The sequence below is a fragment of the Phyllosticta capitalensis genome, assembly GCF_038381095.1.
Source record: "Phyllosticta capitalensis strain CBS 128856 chromosome Unknown BKA78scaffold_14, whole genome shotgun sequence".
NCBI lineage: Eukaryota > Fungi > Ascomycota > Dothideomycetes > Botryosphaeriales > Phyllostictaceae > Phyllosticta > Phyllosticta capitalensis.
In genome coordinates this window covers 306,421-326,471 of record NW_027117452.1, presented here as the reverse complement: position 1 = coordinate 326,471, position 20,051 = coordinate 306,421, and the positions used below count along the sequence as shown (strand labels likewise).

At 54.5% G+C, this 20,051-nt stretch overlaps 7 protein-coding genes across 7 annotated transcripts; 3 read left to right on the top strand and 4 right to left on the bottom strand.

The window, feature by feature from the left end:
* Positions 1–4: 4 nt before the first annotated feature.
* BKA78DRAFT_300740 (uncharacterized protein) lies at positions 5–949 on the bottom strand (the record flags this gene model as incomplete). The annotated part of the gene is made up of 1 exon (XM_066887267.1): positions 5–949. The coding sequence occupies one exon, from the start codon at positions 947–949 to the stop codon at positions 5–7; it is 945 nt and encodes a 314-aa protein (XP_066738260.1).
* Positions 950–5,618: 4,669 nt separating this feature from the next.
* On the bottom strand, positions 5,619–6,253 carry BKA78DRAFT_364018 (uncharacterized protein; the record flags this gene model as incomplete). The annotated part of the gene is made up of 2 exons (XM_066892504.1): positions 5,619–6,043; positions 6,100–6,253. The coding sequence occupies 2 exons, from the start codon at positions 6,251–6,253 to the stop codon at positions 5,619–5,621; spliced, it is 579 nt and encodes a 192-aa protein (XP_066738259.1).
* A 1,774-nt stretch (positions 6,254–8,027) lies between these two features.
* BKA78DRAFT_357888 (uncharacterized protein) lies at positions 8,028–8,261 on the bottom strand (the record flags this gene model as incomplete). Its single annotated transcript, XM_066892309.1, has 2 exons — positions 8,028–8,167; positions 8,222–8,261. 2 exons carry the CDS (start codon positions 8,259–8,261, stop codon positions 8,028–8,030), a joined length of 180 nt encoding a protein of 59 aa, XP_066738258.1.
* Positions 8,262–9,172: 911 nt separating this feature from the next.
* Positions 9,173–9,856, bottom strand: BKA78DRAFT_328775 (uncharacterized protein). Its single transcript, XM_066889623.1, has 2 exons — positions 9,600–9,856; positions 9,173–9,548 (listed from the first exon to the last, which is right to left on the bottom strand). Exon 2 carries the CDS (start codon positions 9,439–9,441, stop codon positions 9,202–9,204), a length of 240 nt encoding a protein of 79 aa, XP_066738257.1. The 5' UTR covers positions 9,442–9,548; positions 9,600–9,856; the 3' UTR covers positions 9,173–9,201.
* A 2,330-nt stretch (positions 9,857–12,186) lies between these two features.
* On the top strand, positions 12,187–12,724 carry BKA78DRAFT_328773 (uncharacterized protein). Its single transcript, XM_066889622.1, has 2 exons — positions 12,187–12,530; positions 12,616–12,724. Exons 1-2 carry the CDS (start codon positions 12,242–12,244, stop codon positions 12,690–12,692), a joined length of 366 nt encoding a protein of 121 aa, XP_066738256.1. The 5' UTR covers positions 12,187–12,241; the 3' UTR covers positions 12,693–12,724.
* Positions 12,725–15,103: 2,379 nt separating this feature from the next.
* BKA78DRAFT_300737 (uncharacterized protein) lies at positions 15,104–17,212 on the top strand (the record flags this gene model as incomplete). Its single annotated transcript, XM_066887266.1, has 3 exons — positions 15,104–15,347; positions 15,399–15,545; positions 15,597–17,212. 3 exons carry the CDS (start codon positions 15,104–15,106, stop codon positions 17,210–17,212), a joined length of 2,007 nt encoding a protein of 668 aa, XP_066738255.1.
* A 726-nt stretch (positions 17,213–17,938) lies between these two features.
* BKA78DRAFT_364007 (uncharacterized protein) lies at positions 17,939–18,257 on the top strand (the record flags this gene model as incomplete). Its single annotated transcript, XM_066892503.1, has 1 exon — positions 17,939–18,257. The coding sequence occupies one exon, from the start codon at positions 17,939–17,941 to the stop codon at positions 18,254–18,256; it is 318 nt and encodes a 105-aa protein (XP_066738254.1).
* Between the last annotated feature and the right edge of the window lie 1,794 nt (positions 18,258–20,051).

Here is a 20,051-nt window from a genome sequence, read left to right as displayed (position 1 = left end):
CAATTCACTTCTTGTTGTGCGGCGGCTGACTGGGAAACAATCCAAGAACCGAGTTGCGACGGCATTTGCCATCATTGCGCTTCGGGCACTCGACGGGAACAGGTCCGATAGCCGTGTCAGCGTCGCTGTTGGCCGAGGTCGAGCTTTTTGGCTGGCGTCTGGACAGACGATACTGTTTGACGATGTCTGTTTCGCTGCTGTGGTTGTCGTTCGTCATGTCTCCCTCTTTCTTGGTCTGCGTCGCCGGGGGCAGATGAATACGACGAACGTTGCCAGTCTCGGTGACAGAGGTGTTGTTGCTGATGCTGCGCTTGTCTTTGGTGATGTTGGCTGACTTGTGCTTAGGTAGATGGGGATGGTGGAATTGTCCGGAATTGCCGCTATTGTTGAAAACAGAGAAGTCGCTCTGGTCGGTGCCGGCGAGAAAAAAGTTGGATCGTCGGGCTTCGGGGTTGCTCAGGAGGCCTGGCTTGTCGGGGGACTCGGCGCAACCAGCAGGACGGTGGAGACCGGAGAGCGCAGCATTGTTGTGGCGGGCTTTCGCTTTGGCGGAGATGGCTTGCTGGCCGGTAGACTCCCTGCGACGAGCAGTGGGATTGATGCCCGAGTGGGGAACGTTCGTGGCACTGGCTTTGGGGTTGTTGAGAAGTTCTTGCTTGCCAGTCGGCTCAGTGCTGCGAGCGGCGGGAACACCGGCTAGGGCAGTGTTCGTGGCACGCGCGTGAGGGTTGCTGAGCAAAGTGTTGCGCGCAACCGGCTGCTCGGCTACGCGGATGTCAGCGTTTCTCCACGACGTTTGGATTGAGAAGCTGGGGAGCATGCCGTTCTTGTCTTCTTCAGCGCGATGGGAAACTGGGACGAAAGCTCGAATAGCCCTTCTCTTGAGCAATTCGACCTGTTCTTTGGTCATGCCTTGCGGCTGGGGCACAGGGCGACGCGGGCTTGACATCGTGATGTCAATTGAATGATGGAACAATGACGATGTGGTAGACGCAAGGGCTTTTTGAATCGAAACCACGAAGTTGAAGTTGAAAGAACGATATCCAAGGATGTGGTTGAGATGGTTCTAGCAGTGACTGAGCGACGGGAGAGCAAGATGTAAACAGCGGAAGCGAGCAGCCCACGCAATAGAGCATTGTGCACGGACCTCCGCGACAGAGACGGTTTTTCGACTCCTGTCTGCCCGTCACTTATCGAAAACACAGGACTTCAACTAATTAGGTCGCTGTGTGGCATGTCATGTCCTCCTTTATAGTATACCTCTCTCTTGCGCGTGCTTTTCCGCAATGTTCGTGTTGCGGCAAAGCTACAATGACATTGTTCTATCAGTCTCAGGCTGACACCCAAGACGAAAGGTCGAAAACCTTTGAAGTTTGAACCCGCAGTTCTTACTCCTGGAACGATAACGCACTTAAAGGGTGTTTTCTATAAACCTTCTCCAGCTTTACTGTGCTCCTAGTGCCTTCTCCTGCATCGATATATTCGAAGGCCCCTTCTCCCTATACCGAACATCGATCATTTCATGCATAGCTTCCCACCGACGGATCCCTTCTCCCCCGAAATGCAGTATTGCTGTGCATTTCAGTCTCATTGGAAGCCCTGGCCGGGCCTCATTGAGACTGAATTCAATCCTCGCCTTTGAGCTTGTCGCCGGGACAGGGCGAAGAACAGTGTTGCGTCCCGACTTGGCCTTTGAAGCCTTGAGAAATTGTAATGCACATGTCTAGTAAAGCTTGCGCTGGCGAAGTGCTTGTTGACTGATGGCTGGGCGTCATGCGCGTCTTATAGAATACCAAGTGGCTTTACGTCCTTGTTGCCACGGGCGGAGATGGCCTTGTCGACGTACTCAATGTTCCTCCGAACCATAAGCGCAGAAGCTATGGACAATTGGGACGGCTCGGTCAATGAGGGTTAAACGGTGCGGGCTTCCTCGCGAGATGCGACGCACGTGAAAGTACTTGGCGTTCACTTTTTTAGCGCCAGGATCGGGGACTCGCTCGATCTCTATCTACTCCTGCTACGGAAGAAGATTGGAAACAGGAGTGCGACGGAGGTTGCCCTTTTGTCCTTGGAGTAGTCGTTTTACACAGATCAAATTTGGGGTCTTTCGTTCGAAAGCGAGCGGTGCAGATAAAAAAGCAGCACGGTCGTCACTGGAAACGACTTCTCCAACAAAGCGTGTGTCTTTTTCAGATGACCTCGGCCTGGAGATGGGCAGAGAGGACGAATTAGTCGCGCCCGAGCAACGGCCAGTCTCGCATTTCCGTTGTTCGCCTTCGGCTTGTACGCCAGCATGGCAGTGATGGATTACGCAGTCACCTTTGAGACCTCTTTCCTCGCCGTGCGCGGGTTACTGTCCTTGGTCTTCGGCTTTTGCGTTGGAAAGGCACGTCGGAAGAGTGAGCGGTCGCTGTCAGCCTCAAGTGTGTCAGAAGAGATGGATTGAGAACGACTGAGCCACTGAAGGAGAAAGGTGCTTGTCGTTCTTCCGAGGCTTGACATCTTCGGTCGCAAAAGGGACGGCGGCTTGACCGCGCCCCATTCTGACTGAAGATATCATGGTTCTTGTGGCTAACGTAGGTAGGTTCCAGTACTGGTGACCCTTGTCGAGTGGATCATGTTCTCAGTGTCAAGCCCAGCCAGAGTGACGTTCGTGGCAACCGCCTCGCGCTAGCTCAAGGGAGGGAGCGTTGTGTTTGCAGCCGACTGGGTGGTTGGGGCACTGGTATCAAGACCATTTTACGAAGGAGAACGTGCGCTGATGGACCGGACGCGTTGGCTATGTTGCTGTCAGAGACATGTGGTCCTACGATCGGAGGGCGAATGAGCTTACCGTCCGACATTGGTCTGACCGAACGCGGGATGCGAGCATCGAAGCTGAGTCCAGGTGTGACATGGGCGACCATCTCTGGCCTCGATACTGTTGCTGCAATGTTGATGATGATAACAGAGCATGGCCTGGAAAGCGACGGTTGAAGTTGGGGGCTTGGGTGAACATAGCGCAAAGACTTGAACAAGAGCAGCGCGTGGAAGAGATCATTGCACATGGGAAATCCTGAAATTGACTTTTCCTCGATCATGACTACGCCGTGACTTGAGAATCACGTCTTGAAACGATTTCGATTGAAAGCTGATCTGGTCATTCGCCTTTGTATATGTACCACCTTCTCTGAAACATCCATTTGCAATTTTTCCACGTCAATATTTCCAGGTCCAATCAGTGCGAAGATCCATCAAAAGCTTCCCAGCCACCGTCTGCAGCCAAACTTATAGTATTCTGCAAACGAGGAGTGAGTAAAGCTGATCCTCTCGTACTCTAAAGATGGGAGGCACATACCAGCCGATTCGAAGAGGGCCTGCTCCGAAGACGTTCATTACGCGGTACTCGTCTCTCCAACAAATCGTCGGGCATGTGCTTGAGAGGCAACGCGGTCTCTTGGTTTTAGTCCCTCGACAAGCCGAAGAAAGGTGCGACGTCCCGGAGCGAAGCTATGGCTGTATATTTGGCCGTTTGCCCGGCGGGCGTTGCGGTTTGACGTGCAGTGTGAGGGGGCTTGCTTGCTTAAGTCCGCGGCAGGTGGTAGTCGTTGTGGGTGACAGTAGGCTCTGTGAGCTGCGCTGCGAAGGTTGATTAGCCTTGCTTTCTTGACAATCAACGAGCGCCTTGGGAACAGGCGTCGATGGCGGAGTCTCCCAGTTTGACTCACATGAATAGGCAGTAGCATTCCTGAGCAGTGTCGACAAGTCCCCCGAAGATTTCAACAGCTGCTGCTCCTGGTCTTGCTAGGAATGATGAGTGTAGACAGGGATTTTTGTTGACGATCTCTATCAAGTCGACGTTTTGAATGTAAGACACTCTGAATATGGCGTACGGTATTCTCCTCCTGGGGTGTTCTTCTTGCCGTATGGCCAGTTGTCGGGGGCGGCGCGGAGTGCGCGCTGGCTGTGCTGGTAGGCCTCGCGCAGCTGAATCTCCGCGGGTTCGGGGTCGCGAGTCGTCGGGTGCTCGAGGTTGTGAAGCTGCATCTTGTGGATCTTGGCGAGGTAGTGCTGGGTGATGGCAGCCTTTTCCTCCTCGTAGTGTGTCTTCATCCACTCAATTCCCGCATCAGACTTCAGCTGGAGAAGCATACTCCGCTGTTGCTAGCACTTGAACAAATTCCGAGAGTCCGCAAGATGTCAGCAGGACTAGACGAAGATGGAAGAAAGAGGAAAGAGAACTTACGGTATCCATCTTGTTGGGAATGTTTCGAACCATGACCGTGGTGCGCACGTCGACCCCGTCACGGATAGTGCGTACGTCAACTCCGTCACGAATGTTGCGCAGGTTAATGGTACCTGCTCGTCCACTCGACAAAGGGCTGCGACCCTGCCGACATTGAGCGAGCGCAGGGATAAATCCTTTGCAGACGACCGAGCTGTGTGGCGGCGATGGTGGTAGAGATTTGAGACTTTGACTTGGTTAGCACATTGAGGAGAGGAGAGATGTGAAGAATGAAGAATCACCTTTTGTTCTTTTTCCTTGTTTTGTTTTTGTGTCGTTGTTTGATCCATGTGGTTTGTTGTTGATGATGTGGTTTTGAGGTTGAGGAGATGGAATGGCTGGAGAGTGTGCGGCGTACCAGGGAAGCGAGACTCGGCTGAACGAAAGGCCGTCTCGCCGGGTGAGCACAGTTTGGCACCTCTTGGGCCAGTGTAGAAGGTGCGCCTGGCCGATGATGCTGAAGTTTCTTGGACTTACCACTGTGGCTCAGCAGACTTCTAGAAGGAGTCTGGTTGCCGAATCGAGCATAGTGGAGAACCCGAGCTACGTACTTGATGTGTTCTTGCACGATAGAACCACAAACCTCGGGAATTGCGACAGCTGATTCTAGGAGTCTCGCCGTCTTGGTTCGAAGAGAAGCAGCGCAGCTTGTACAGTCTCACATAATTTGACAACACACAAAACCATTCAAAGCAGATGAACGGGCTTTGGTAATGAGACTTGAATTACTGATTATGTCTATTTCTGTGCATACTGCGACATCCGAAGTCAAAGATCCCAAATATCCCCTGCCTCCGTCCATCCCTACAAGAAAGCTTCCGCGTTTTGGAACCCTTTCAACGAAGCTTGCTTGATCTGCTTGAAAGTGTTGTGTCCGCGTTTTGCCCCTGGAGCAGCCCGTCGCGTGCGAGATCAATGTCCCCTCGTTCCGTCTTTTGCATGTCGGACCAAGAGCCCGTGGCTGGGGCTGGGGTGCATTTGGAGAGTACAGGCTGGCTGAAAGTCGATGTTGGTTCACAGAAAGTTGCGCATCGCGAAGAGCAACTGCTGCAGGACCAGGCCTTTGGCCACATCACGCCTTGACGAGTTAGACGATTGTCCCAAAGCATCAGGACGGAAGTCTTCCGAACGAACGCTTCAATGCTACCAGAAGACTATACGAAGTTCGCGGTTCCCAGCCATGAGTCTCGTGCACCAGTGATGTAACCAGTCTTTCAACCGCCGTATCTTTTTCCTGCTTCTTTTTTACAAATCACTGGTGCATTTCCCCGCACACCCTTCTTGCCCGTCTTTTGTATCCCAACGCCGATCCAACGTACATCCTCGTTTTCGCTGTAGTCCTAAACATCTCCATCTACTGCCCCTTCTTCCACTTCGTCGTGGGGAAGATGTCGAAGAGGCTCTTCCTGGCGAACTTGGGCTTCGTGCGCTTGCGAAGCTTGCGGCGGACATGAGAGCTTGTCGAGGTAGAGGACAGCTCTCCTTCGGAGGTTGCGGCGGCCCTCAGCAATGGGAACTGCCTCAAGCGCGACTCAATGTCGTTCTGCAAGGCGGCTTCTACGAACGACGCGGGATGGGCGGTGGGAAAGTGCTCTGCTTGAACCTTTCGGGCATGGCCATCGTGACTGTCGTTCTGCGCAGCGCTTGTCGAAGGGAGAGCGGCCCTTTTCTTCCGGCGCTCGACCCTGTCCAGAAGGCGTCCCCAGCCGCGAAAGACGCTGACCGGCTTGCTGCGGTGGTGTTCAGATTCGGGATTGACTTGGAAGCTGTCTACCCGTGCTCGAACAGTTGTCAGTTTCTTGATAGTAATAGCACGTGAAACAGCGTCATAGTACCGATGTCGCCGACCTTCCGCTGGCGCAAAAGCTCCTTCCTCGCTTCGTTGATCTGGTATATCTTTACGTCGGCTGCTGCATTGATATCACTGGTAGAGGCATCGTGAGCAACACCCAGTAGGTCGTATAGGTACTCGATGTCTTCGAACTCCATGGCGCGGGATGGCTGACGGGAAGATTGGGTGTGCAGTGGTATCGACCGCTGAAGCTGGTCGGGAGTGGAAGATGGAAGGCGAGGGTGCTTCGGTCAAACACTCGAGATGCACCGAAAGCGTGCTCGTCTATATGGTGGTGTCAAGCTTCCAACGAAAATACATCCTGGTCTAGACATCCAAGAACCAGGTAGGCTGCAATATTATCGCAGAATCGAACCCCAGAATATATACCATATCAGATTCAATCAACAAATTCAATTCGACTTCCTGATTCCACGACCCATCCTCTCATCCTCTCAATCTCTCCGCGACCAACGATTCATCTGTCCAGTAGCTGATTCCACCTAGCCTCAGTATCTGCAGCCCTCGCATTCGCCGTATCACCACCCTTCCTCTTGCACATCTTGTCGAAATCAATCGGCTCCTGGATGAGTAGACAATCTAGAGTGCGAACACGCGATGCCGCGACGTACGAAAGGCCCTTGATAAACTCAGGGTGGTTGACGATCACAACGACTCGGTCAGCAGTAATACCTTGCGACTTGTGGATAGTCACGGCATGGGTGCAGAATCTAACCCCAGAATATATACCGTGTCAAATACAAGTTACAGCCAACATGTGGGTCCGGCATATTCAATTTGGCTCAAAGCAGTTTGCCATCCGCGAAAGCTATCTGAACGAGCCTGAAAAGGCGAAATAATCAAGTCATTTGGCAGAGTATGATCGCGTACACGGGATGGCGTTTCGCAGACGACAAAGGTAGCAAAGCCGGTCCGGCATCGCCTTTCTCGACAGCCACAACGCCGATTGTCGGGTCATGCGTTGACTTCCGCGTGGGTCACTGATTCCAAGGAAGAGAAGCAGTAAGTGGAAGAGTCAAGGCTTGCCATCCAAACGAGAGCTCCCTGACCTTGACCTCGGGAAGACGTCCTGCCACGATACTTGAACAGCGGTATCACGACGAAATTTGAACGCAGGATACTGGTCCTTCTGATTCCTTCTTGCTTGCCTGTCTTTTCGAGTTGCTGAGGCCCTTTTACTGTCATCGATTTGGTCGCGGACGCCGTGCGCAACCCGGCAAGGGTTGATGGAAGATTAAATCGTTTGGGCTCCGGCTTGCTTCGGGGATTTGTAACTCAGTGTCAGAGGCTTCCAATCTTCCTGGGCGAGTTCGTCTTTGCACGGGACAAAGCAGAAGCAGTCGACATGATCCTGTTGCCTGTTAGCCGTCACCATCATGCTAGGGAATGCTAGGGATCGTGCATATGCCATAGTCACCTTCTTCTTCGCCTTGGCGAAAGTGACGAGCTCCGCAAGGGCTGCTGGAACAGTCGCTTCGCTGCAAACACGCAGTTCTTGGATAGTCGTCGCTGTCGGTGGTTTTGTGCGGGCGGTTGGAGCAGCGGCTCAAAGACGTGGTACGCAACACGCAGGTAATGGTGACTTTTTTCGATGCTGATGACGGCCAAGCCGGCTGGGTATTCTGCTATGGAGGACTCTCGCCAGAAGACGCGCCTATCTACTGCCCATGGAATCATGAGTGACTGCGCCGGAACTCCCAGACTTCCCTCTCTGTCCGAACCTCTCTTTTCAGATTCCTGATCCCGCCTTCCCGGATATCCGAGTCGCAGAATCCGATCATCTTGTCCCACATGCAGTTGTGCCATTATTCGATGGACTTGGCACGTTGATGTAGGCATGCAAGCATGAAGCTTTCGTTCAACTTCAGAAGCCGCTCCGTGACCCTTCGCTCCGCTCCGGGACGTCGCACCCTAATCGGGTTGCCAGGGACGGATCAAGTCGAATGTCTCCTCGTCGAGGACCATGTCAAAGGCGAGCTTGAACAAGAGCTCGTTGTTGGCATTGTTCGGATCCTCGTCAATGAGCAGTGTGAGTAGGAAGATGTTCCGGGCTGAGGATTGAGTGTCAGCAGACGTCCTCTCGTCATTGGATTTGACAAACTCACCAATCACTGCCTTTTCGACATCGCAGCAGGTGATCTGCATTTCAGACCCAAGGTGACCCAGTTGATCTTCCCAGCTCCAAATTCTTCTCTGGCTGTCGCTTTCCCACCGCTTGGATTGCAACACTAGATGCAGCCGTCTGGGAGAGACACAAAACATCCTAACTGGCCTGCGTAACGCGCAAGCTTGTTGCCAGCTGACGGAAGGCCCAGGTTGTTTCGCTTGTCCAACTGTAAAGTTTAGTACATAGAAAACAAGCGCGGTGTGAGGGAAACACTTACTTGCATCATGCACCTCGTTTTGTCACGCCCACAGTGACATCCTTCTTCTGATTCCTCTTCCGTTTCGTCTCTGGAGTTGCCGAGTCGAAGATGTCCTTGCAGGGCCACAAGACGCCTTTGAGCTTAGATGCCTCGCTGACAGTCGTGTCAATGTCCAGCCTCAAGCTGCTTCGAGCTGGACCAGTTAGGGGGTGTCGTCCGCCTGTTGGTCTTCGAGCTCCGCGTTGAGCACCCAAGGCCTGGTGCGCCTCCAATGCCCTACTTCTTCAGACGCCATTCCTTGTGTTCCTGACAGCGCCGGATCAGGGTGACTCGACTGCATGGCGGTGTTGTGGTAGGATGGAGCTGTTGTTATTCCTTGTGTTCCTCCCAGTGCTGGATTAATACGACTGGGGTACATGGGGTTCGATTGGTACACCGCAGCTGGAGCCATTCCTTGGTCATAAGCATTAGGTTGCATCCAATCACCTGATGAGGCTCGTTGCTGGCCATAGCTATCATACTGCTCATTGTTCCAATTTCTGGAGCAGCTTCTTGAGCTTGACTGAGAAGTGCCTCTTGAGCTTGGCCAAGAAGTACTTCTTGCATTTGGTGGGATGCAGCCTCGAGCTGCTTCAAGCTAGACCAGTTAGGGGTGTCGACCGCCTGTTGGTGTTCGAGCTCCGCGTTGAGCACCCAAGAACTAGTTGGACTCCAATGCCCTACTTCTTCAGACCCAATTTCTTGAGGAGCTTCTTGAGCTTAGCCGAGAAGCGCTTCTTGCGGTTGGCGGAATGCAGCTCTGCTGTCCTGGCGGAATCGCTGGCTGGGTCTGCGTGGATTGAGATCTGCTGCTGTGTGAAGAAATCATCGTTGCGATGCTGGAGCACTGGATTCGATTGTTGGGCCGCCTGGTGCAGGTCCGTCTCCATCTGGTAGTTCGTCTCTGTGTTCTGTATCATGTTTGCCCCTCAAGCTGCTTCTTGAGCTTGGCCGAGAAGCACTTCCTGCAGTTGGCTGGATGCAGCCTAAAGCTGCTTCGAGCCTGACCAGTTAGGAGAAGCGTCCACTACGAGCTCGTTAGCATCATGAGTATGGTATTCGCTGCTGACTCCCTTACCGCCAGAACCATCGTTCTTGACACTTCCGCCGCTGTCAACCTCCGTCTCCGCGTCGCTGTTGACTTCTTCGCCACCACCAGAAGCCTCTCTCTCCACCTCCATCCTGATCTGATGCTCGATCAAGGCATCAATCCAACCGACGACAACCTCAACCCAGCGCCTTCTGGAGTCGGGCGGGTCCCACGGACAGCAGAGCAGCAGAACTCTGCCCAGAGTGGACTCGGCCAGAGCTCTGGCGCGACCACCCTCATCAACCGGGTAGAGTCCCGCAGTAGTTAGGCAACCACGAGTCTCTCATTCTCCTTGGGGTTCATCCGCTCAGACATGAGCCTATTAACGCCCCATGGAGAGATCTGGATGCTCTGCCAGCTCAAGAATGGCGAGAATGGGCTGGAGTGAACCAGTCGCTTTGTGTAAGCTAGGTCATGATGCTCAATTTGTGACTGCCATTGAGTACTCCCCACAATCTGGAAGCTATGGAAGCTCGGAACTGGTGTGAACTTGCCAGAGGCGAAGCGGCTCACTTTCGAACAGTCGCCAGAGTCAGGCGTCATCAAGGCCCTGTCTGTTGTGGTGGTGGAAGAGAGACAGCCCCCACAGCTGAAGTTAATGTAGCAGTCCGCGTGGTGGAACAAGGTTCCCCAAACTCGGAATGTAATTGCTGACTGCAACACTTTTGTCGTAGATCTAGTTGCGTGCAAGAAACGAACATTTCGACTGTTGGCCGTGCATCCGGGAGAGACCGTCTGAAAGCCGCCCGTGTTGAACGAGTTGCCCGAGTGAGGAGTCATGACCGCCGTAAACATTGTGCTCGCAGAAGAGAGGGCCCCCACAGCTGAAGTTGATGTAGCAGTCGGCGTGGTAGAACAAGGTTCCCGTGTTGGAACGCTTCCCTATCCCCCAAGCGCTGCTGATGTTGAGAGTGGAGCGGTGATTGTCGTGGATATTTGTTGGTTGCAGCAGCCCGTCGTCCACAGCCGGCTCAAATTTCCAAATAGAGCCATCTTCCTTGTCCAACTTACATCCCATGGATTGCACCAAGTGGAGAAGGTTGACCCACTTGATCTTCCCGGGAGAGCGGCCCTCATGAGAGCAGAAGAGGATCTGCGCAAACTTCCAGAGCACACTCGACCACGTAGAAGATGTGTTTTGGCTGTGGTGGATTTGGCCCGGCATGTGGATGGTTGCCAAGCATGCGACAAAAGGTCTCATCAGCTGGTCGCTGTCCATGGTGTTCTCATAGGCTGTAGCTACCAAGCTCATAAGGGATGGTGCTGGGCATGTCTTGGTCATGAGAAGTCGGACGAATCGCTCCAAGGCCATCCGCTGAAGGCTCGAAACTCGGAGCCTGCTTGTAGGCTGACCACACCAGCCCTTTCCCACTTGGCTGTGAATTCAGCCGAGACTGTCTGAGCGCTGCGCATGGCTGGACCGACGCCCGGGAAGTAAGACTGAGCAAAGGCACGGTCGTGCGCCTCGCCCAGCTCTAAACAAAAGAAAGACGGCAAAGCACCACAGCTCAGGTCTTCGGTGACCTGTGAATTGCTCGTAAAGGCTGTTCTCCAGTTGCTCGAGGATCCGACCAACCTCAACGATTGGAGCCAAGATGGCTTTTGAGGAACGCATGGACAGCGTTCAGATCCATAGGCCCTGTTCAGGAAAGCTTGCAACCTTGGGCGAAGCTCAACGCCGCTGTTAATGGTCTCCATTTCAAAATGCAGTACCTTGACGAGCGCGACGGCAGGACCAAAATGCATTGTCGGGAGCCGGGGCGGAGCTGGCGGACTGGGCTGACGAGGAGAGCGGACGTCGCCGGGCCCGAGGACGGAGGAGCCGCCGTCGATTGTAAGGTGCAAGATAGTGGACGCTGTAATTGCCAATGTAGCGTATGTTTGTGGTTTGACTGCTGCGGTGGAGATGATCGGTTGATGCAGTGCTCATTTGAGGCGTATTGGTGAGTGCATGCGGTGCAATGCGGTTGCTAGCTCCTGTTCCAGGCATGACTCGGACATCATCCTCGGCTCATGCGAGCCGTTGGTGGAGGAGATGGTGGAGAGTTTGGCGCTGCTGGCGCCGGTGGCGGCGAGGACTGGAGCGGCCTCCTCTGTGTACTGAGAAAAGTCAGCATCCGTCCTTGGGGTTGGAGGCGAGTGCGCGTTGGCAGTTGCACGAGGAAGGGCGGGGGCACAGAGTGCGGCATACATTTGCTGATGTCCAACCCTCCAACACAACAGTCAAAGACCCGAGCCTCAGCTTCGGCGGTCCAGCTGTATGTCATGTTAGCTTTGTGGAAGGAAGACTAGAGTAGATTTCACGTACAGCTTCACCGCTCCTGGATGTCTACCGATAAACTCGGTATCGACGAGCCAAACCAATGTACCAAAGGAGGTATATTCCGTGTCGACTAACCAAACTTGCGGTTACGAGCCATCGGAAACAACAGTGTTTTGGACGAGGTTGCTGTAAAACACCCCGTCGCTTGGGCCGCAGCGGTGTGCACGCACCCCAGTTCTTCACCTGGCATTCGCGCGAACAGTACGTGGCCGTGCGGCAGCGACCACAGCGCTTCGGCCGGCTGGCCGAGACGGACGATTCCGTTTCCCAGTCGCTGCCGTTGTCGTCGTCGGCGACTACTTCGGCGATGTTGACTCCGGCGCCGTCGTCTTGGGCGTTGGCGTCTCCAGCATTGGAAGTGGAGCCTTCGTTACGAATTGTCCGTCATCTCGGCCTCAAATTCGTCGCCGGAGTTGTCGCCCTTGTTCAGCATATCGGCGCTGTCGCCGACTTTGCTCGTCCAGTACTTGCTAGTCTCGTCCGGAGTGGCCCAGCACTGGGCAGCCTCTTTTCCCACGTGCTCATAGTACTTGAAACAGTACATAGCCTCGTGCAAGGGCTCGAGGTCACCCGGAGGACGCGAGCATGTGACCACTCTGCGCAGGCGCTTAGCTTTCCGAATGGGAGATGGAATGCGCATGAGTGGGAAGGAGAGCCGCAGCCTCCGTCGCGGTCACGTACCTTGGAAAACACACAATCGATCATTCTTACGAACGATCAAGGCGGAGTGGTTGGATGAATGCAAGAAGATTGTCTGATGGAGTTGAGGATGGTAGAGTTGAAGATGGAGGAGTTGGTGAGGGATGCCAGGGCGACGACGGGCGAAGCCATTGTGCGCCCGTGCAGCCGAATCGGCCCGACAAGCGAGGAGCAACATTACGTCATGCACTGGGAACCGGCGGAAGGTCGAGCTGCGCCGCAGGCTTCTGGCAGGGAACTGCAGGACGAGGACGCCGTGCTGGCGGAGATCGTTTCACTAAATGGTACGAAAAGCAATCGTTTCATTCCATAAAACCAATTGGACCAAATGGTTGTCTCTAACACAGAAGCATCTGGAACTACTTTACCAATCTGTCTTTGCGAGCTGCCCAACAAAGCATCATTGTTTTGCTACAATCGTTTAGACATTCGCTTTCATGGACTTCCCCTACTGTCCCTCGTCGCAAGCGAAAGAGTTTTTGATCTTTTGGTAATCAACTGTCTATCCTGCCCTTCCTGCAACCTGCCCAGACCCTTGTAGATATCTTTCATGCCGGACAAGGATCGATGCCCCCAGAATGGTTCAAGAAGCATCTTTCGCAAAGAGGATATTGAGACACCCAGGGGGAAGAGACGGCAGGGAAAGCAACGGAGCTTGGCCAACGTCTTTGGCGTTTGGCGGCCGTTTTCCAAGGCTGCCAGTATTGAAGCCTTGCGACCGATGGTCGCTTTTGCGGTCGCTGATGGGCAGGCAAAGACCAACAAGCAAAGCAAATAGGACAGGACAAATCCAGCCGCGGCACGAAACTCAACCTCGTTCCGACTCGTAAAGCCGCCGCCGCAACAAGCGCAGCTCTGCCTGGCGCTTCGCCCTGGACACCACGTTTTCCGGTCGTCCAGGCGCAGGCAGTCCAACCAGCCCCCCTTCTCGTGACTACTGCTCCCTGCACCGTAGAAATCGAGCTCTGCCCAACCACACAGCATGCGAGCGATGTTTCTCGCCCCATATTCTCCACCAAGCGTGTCACGAAAGACGTCGAAACAAGCTCCAGCAAGGGATGCGTAGCGTTGCCGATCGAACTGCCTTCTCAGGAAGTGGCGCGCGACTGGGCCCATGCATGCATGGCCCCCGCATGCGCGGCTGAGCGGGGAAAACGACCACGACCACGAGCAACAAGTCGTGCTTCGCAAAATCATCTTTTGAAGCACAAATAGCCGGGGACGGAGATGCGCGCGGCTGGATGGTCGTAGGGGAGGAGGCGTTTTCTGCGAGGGACGTAAGGGGAAACGCGTTCGGCTTGCGGAGCGTCGAGAGCGACCAAGCGACCAGCGGGTGCGCTTTGCGTGATTCCACAAGCATGCAACAAAAGCGAAGCTTGCTATGCTCTTACTATCTTTCTCTCAGTCGTATAAATATACGTCATTTCGCTCGTGGGGTGGTGCGCCGCGGGATAGTCGTTGGACGCCGTTGCGCACTTGCCATTGCTTTGCGCTTCTATACGCCTAAATTTGTCTTTTGCCGTTTTATAAAGCGCGGACATATAGCCCCATGAACATTGGAATCGTTTTCGTTGTGCTCCAGAAGACGCCTCTTTCAATAGTCGTTGCAAAATGGTGAGGGGTGGTTCTTTGCGTCTTTGCCCCGTCCGATGCAGTCCAGACGACTGCGGGATAGGGAGCCACCAAGTGACTTCCAGGGGCAAGGCTCTGTGACTATTCGACGGAGTAGGGTCTGAGAATGGCACGTCGATTGTCGATGTTCAGGTGAGTCTCTCTGTGGTGCTGGAAAGCAGCACTTCGAGGGAAAAGGGTCGCCTGGCATTGGAAAAGGAGAAGACCAGGTGGAACAGTTCCGGCGCGACTTTGGCTGACTGAGGTGTTGATGTCCAGGAGCCAATGCGATGTAAGGAGTGGGCTTGTGAGATGTCCTGGTAACAGTCAGTGAAAGCAGGGGGTTTAGCAGCGCGAAGAGACATGCCTTGGGGGGTGTCGGAGGGTATGGGCATGAAGAGCGTCGAACTGACGACGATGAAGTCTGCAGCAGGACGACAGCTCGACGCGTTCGATACTCAAAGTCGGGGTTGCTAGGGTGAGTCTAGGATTCAGCGAGGTACTCGTGAGCAAGCAGTCAAAGCAATTTGCAAGACCGAAATGCAGAGTCTTGGCAACCAGTGTTATTTTTTGGAGCAACATGGCGACAGAGGACTGCGGCTAGCCGGATTGGGACGCGAGCGTGACACGACGAAATACCCGGACATGAGCCAGCTGCGCGAGCTGATGTGAATGCCCCCCACCCCAAGTTGATCTGCTCGTTCTCTCCTCTTCTTCCTTTTCCTCTTCACTCCATCGCGTGCTGCATCTGCGTCACCATCTCGTCCTGATTCCAGCATCCGATACCTCCTCCTCATCACGTCTGTCTTGCTTCCGTCTGTCACGACCCGGCATCTCCAATTCTCTCTTCGTTGCCATCATGGCGTTCTCTCCACCTCCAAAGATACCTGGCGCCTTTCCTCGTTCTGCGACTCCATCACCCCAGAAGCAGCCTGCGCCGCAGCTCCCTCCCAACGAACTACCACCAGTTCCCGCACTGACCATTCCTGCACTCTTGCCAATGGATCAGCAGCCTGCGGCCATCCCTGCGTCCTCGGAAATGGTCCCCATCAAGACGGCCGTCCCTCCCTTCGGGCACACGGACCGCACCAGCACTGGCTCCGGTAAGCACGCAACGTTCCTCGTGCAGATACATGTCTGATCAGACGTTCTAGACCAGATGCATATGGCCATCCCTGCCGGAGGGCAAATGGACGAGCAAAGCATGGCAGTCCCTGCTGAAAAGCAAACTGACCATAGCGCCGCGGCCATCACTGCCCTCCGGCAAATGGACCACCAGAGCAGCTCCAGCTGTGGCTCCGGTAAGTTTGCATCAATTTCAGGGGCGAATCGTGTCTAATGTAATGTCGTAGGCGTCATAGCCGTTGAGCGGGTCGATTCGCCGTTGGAAGAGCAAGTGACGCCCACCAAGGCCCACTCTGTCTCTTCGAACGAAGACCCCTTCCAGTACGACGACCTGGACGCGCCGGACAATTCCTTGACCGCATTGCCCTCGATGGATGAGTCCCCTGAAAAGCTCCGTCTGTCACAAGAGTCCGCTGTCTCCCTTGACTTGGACAAGGACCTGCCGGCGCCCCCACCAACCCGACGTCTGTTCAGCTTCCGCACCAAGGACAAATCTGCGGCGAAGGAGTCTTCGACACGCGACAGCTGGAGCACCACGCGGACGACCGCCTCGGACGAGACAGTCGCAACACGCGCCAGCAAGGCCCGACGCGTCATCACCAGCGTTGGTGGGGGTCTGCGTTCTCTGAAGCTCATGAATCGTAGTACCAGAGTCGTTCCCTCCCAGGACTCCACGCGCAGCTCCCCGGGCAAGTTCACACTCCAGTCTTTTGATCCCTTCAAGGACAGATACGTGTCGCCAGTCAAGTCGTCGGAAGCGCCAAGGGCCAAAAGCGAGGAATTCAAGAATCCCGACTGGCTCGAATTCCCCATCCCACCAGGTGCCCATGCCATCAATCCTGACCAGATGAGAATTCGTGCCGCGTTAGACGAGCAGGAACAAGAGCTCGAGAGCTTGCGTCTCGCTCTGGAAGAGTCAGATCCCCCCGACGTTGACCCAGTCGACTGGTCAAGTCCTGCAATGCATAAGGCTCGCCGTCGCAGCCAAAAGAAAATTGACAGGGGCATGAGCTCCGGCCCCTCAAGCCCAGACTCGATCACTACGGTGAAGAGGCACCGTCGCCGCCGTCCGTTCAAGCCGCCGGTTTCCAGATCCTCGAGCACCGAAACGGTCATTCGGCACCCCGTCGCCGCTCCTCGTCGCTCTTCCAGCACCGAGACGGTGATCCGCCATCCCGTCACCACCAGCGCCGCCAACGATGACAAAACCCGCCACGAGACCGCCACGGGCAGCAACTCCGCCACTAATGTCGAAGCTCGTGAGAAAGATGAGAGCAGTCACCACAACAACAATCGGAGTGCTTGTGCAAAGACACCCCCCAACTACTCTCTTTTCCCCTCCATCAAGGATCCTCGGGAGCGGCCAGCCCCTGTCCGTCCAACCCCCGCCGCGCGCAGAGCCAGTGTCCCGGCCCGCCTCCCGCTCAGCCCGGCTCTTCTGGGCCAGCCGGTGCATGCAGCTGGTCCATCTGCCCGTTCTTCTCCCGCCGTCGCCTCTCCTGCTAGCTTGCTTTCCCGCCGCACGTCCACCAACGCAGACCACCGTGCCGCCCGCCGCCAGTCAAGGAACTTTTCCCGGCCCTTTGCCATTGCAGGTCACGAGGCAGTCGATCGCCGCGAAGAGAGCCCAGAGATGAACGGCGAAATGGGTGACGTCGGTCTGGCCTGCTCTGTGGGGGACTCCCCCGTCAAGACACTTCAGTCCCAACAGGTGGCGGCATCCTCTGATGACAGCATGTGCACTCCCATCGAGGGCACGCCAGATGATTGGCCGCTGGGCCCAGGCTCTGTCGACAGCTCTGAGCTCGACAAGCCGCTGCCCAAGGTTCCCGAGGAAGAGTAGTAGGGGCCTTTGAACTTGAATTGAGTCCGGGTGTTTTCTGGGAGGTTTTGGGGTTCTTTTCGCCTAGTTCCTGGGGTTGGTAAAATGGTCTCATATGGGCGCAGCGGGGGGAAAGGTCCTGATAGTCCGAATTCGTGCAGCATGAAGCCTAGCTTTGGACTTGGCGATTACGACTCGGGGTTGGCTTCTTCTCATTACTCATGTACCTTATCTTCCGTCTTGAATGACGACGACTAAGAGCGTAACAAATGCTCTGGCAATCCATTTGCTTTTCGATTTGTCCTTGTCATGCTCCTTCCTTTATTCACAAGTATCAGAATCAAAGTGCCCACTCCAACATCCATATCTGGGCAAACGGCTTTCTTCTCTTGTCGTTGGTTTTAAAGTCACGAAATGAGTACTCAAAATCCCGTCGCTACCAGCTGCAAATACCTCGGGAATATATACGAATCCTTGCAACAGTTATAACGTTGGCCACCCACAATTTCCAGTGCGCATTGCATTCATACTTTTCGCAACTTAAATATCATAATTTTGTTTTACGCCATACCTATCTACCTGAAGGTTTGTCGTATCGCGGTGTTTCCCAAGCGTCGAGCCGCCGTACGCCGTTGCCCCAGCCCGCACACTCCATCGTGCGTTTCTTTAGATCACGAATCCTCCACCTCCAACCGACCGACCTCCGAACGACATCGACTACCAACCTGATATCCATCTCCATTCATCATGGCGGGCGCATCTCTCGTTTCCCGCATCCGTGAACTCAAGGACCGACTCGATTCTGTCAAAAAGCCCTCTCGCGACTCCCGCACAGCTCGTGCCAACGCCATTGAAGCCGAAATCTCAATTCTCCGCGACCTTGTCGAAGCTCTTGAAAAGCAGCTGAACCGTTCAAAGACCACAGAAACCGAGCTCAGAGAGCAAGTTCAGAAATCTGAGGAAGCCAACCGCGCGCTCAAGGTAAGGCTTCATAAGCTCGAGCATGGCAACGAGGAAATGAAGCTCTTTTTTAACGATAGCGTGAATGGAGCCAGTGGTTCGTGAAATCAAAATACAGCGTTGAGTTGGTAAAGGCGTGGGGCGAGGACCAGTGTCAAAAAGTGTGCAAGAGATGAAACATGCACCAATTCCCGGATTAAGTAGTAGTGAGCGTGAAATTGGGGCAGAACAAAGGCCTCTTCGCGAACGGGTCCGATTTCATGAGAAAGCAAGGCGAGACGCTCGGCAGAGCGGAGAAAATGAGAGATGCCTCCAAGGCTTTGACTGAGCAGGACCATGATGAATCGACTGCTACAACGCTCTATTTGCCTCTCGAAGCCACTTTGTGGCGTGTAGTTGGCGAAATACCGCGTGGCTGCGAACTGTTGCCCAGGCCTGTGCCGCGGCTCGCGGGGCCGCTTCCTCCGCATGTGAACCTGGATCTCGACCCTCCGCGCACCACAATCCGCACTTCTTTCTCATCGTCTGCCACCTCGATTTTCCGTCTTCAAACTGTTCTTTTCCATCATTTTCTTACCCGTCAGTCATCGATCTTCCGGAGCGCTGTCCACATCGCCTTGCCTACATGGCTGCGAATGTCACCTCGATCGACGTTCAGGCTCCGAAAATTCAATTCCTGTACCAGTCGAGTCGCGCAACACTCCAAAGCCATCGAGCAGCGGAACCCTTTGTCGAAAAGGACTACCCTTTCGAAATGGCTGCTGACATAGTCAATTACTCCCCAGACAGCCTCCGACATGATGGCTGTGCCGGGCTTCTCGAATTTCACGAGGAATGACGACTACTAGTCTGCCTCTTTCCCCGGCTATGAACCAGAAAACCCGAGCTACTGCGCAGCAAGCCGACCTAAGCCGGGAGGATGGCACGGCCAACCACATCCCGTACCCTGGATCTGGACGCGCACCTCGGTCGCCCAGGTGTGAGCGTTGACCCGCCTTCCCGACGCGGCTGATACCGTTTTCACCGACATCCAAAACAATCGCCAAAAAACTTTGAAATCACCAAAACAATCACCAAAAACATTTCAAACCCTCAATCACATCCATCACCAAAAAAGGTCAAAAGCCAAGGCTGCCTCCTTTACCATTTTCTGCGCCTGGCCACTTGCTCAGATTGTGTACACTTGTGGATTCACCCTCCCATTCAGAGCTGCATTCCCAAACAACTCAAATCGTCGAAGGAGCGACAATCTAGTCGAAACGTCGTTAAAATTCCCAACGACGAGCCTTCCGCTCTGAAGGCTCTTATCGAATTCTTGTACGTGGGCGACTACGACATTATGACTGCGACAGACAACGACATCGTCTTGGACTTCCATCTTCAGGTCTACATGATCGGGGTAAACTATGCTTAGACTGCCCGCCACATACGGGATTCTCAACCTCTATGACGCCCCGTTCCTGATGACACCCTACCGCCGCAGAGTAAGCTCACTGTCTCTATCGTGCATTCATCAGGCTGACTTTCACCAGAAGCCGGCAAAGAGGACAAGGTTTTTGGCACTCCGCAGCGAGGGAATGCCCACGTTACTGGCGCTCCGTTTGGCTCAGCAAACCAACGACAAGCTCCTTCCCCGCGTCGAAGTTGACAATGGGTTCGCCGGTCCGAACAATGACGCGGCGCCCCCAAAGTAACAAGACCCGCCCCTACGCCCTTCCTCTTCTTTGGATTTGCTAACTCCGATTCAGGCGTGTGGGCTGCCCACACGCGCGAGGACCAGACTCGTGCACGCCGCATAGCGCTCCATGGCTACCAGCGACGCTGTCTGCCACACTGTCCCCAATGACTGCGACCACAACATCAACCACTCTCCAGTCCACCGCAACCGCATTTTCTTCCT

What these genes read in the sequence shown, in the direction of transcription:
- BKA78DRAFT_328775 (XM_066889623.1), bottom strand. Translation starts at nt 9,441, where the DNA reads ATGATACAGAACACAGAGACGAACTACCAGATGGAGACGGACCTGCAC.
- BKA78DRAFT_328773 (XM_066889622.1), top strand. Translation starts at nt 12,242, where the DNA reads ATGTTGACTCCGGCGCCGTCGTCTTGGGCGTTGGCGTCTCCAGCATTG. An exon ending in GACGCGAGCATGTGACCACT is followed by an intron (nt 12,531 to 12,615) that starts CTGCGCAGGCGC and finishes GCGGTCACGTAC; the next exon opens with CTTGGAAAACACACAATCGA.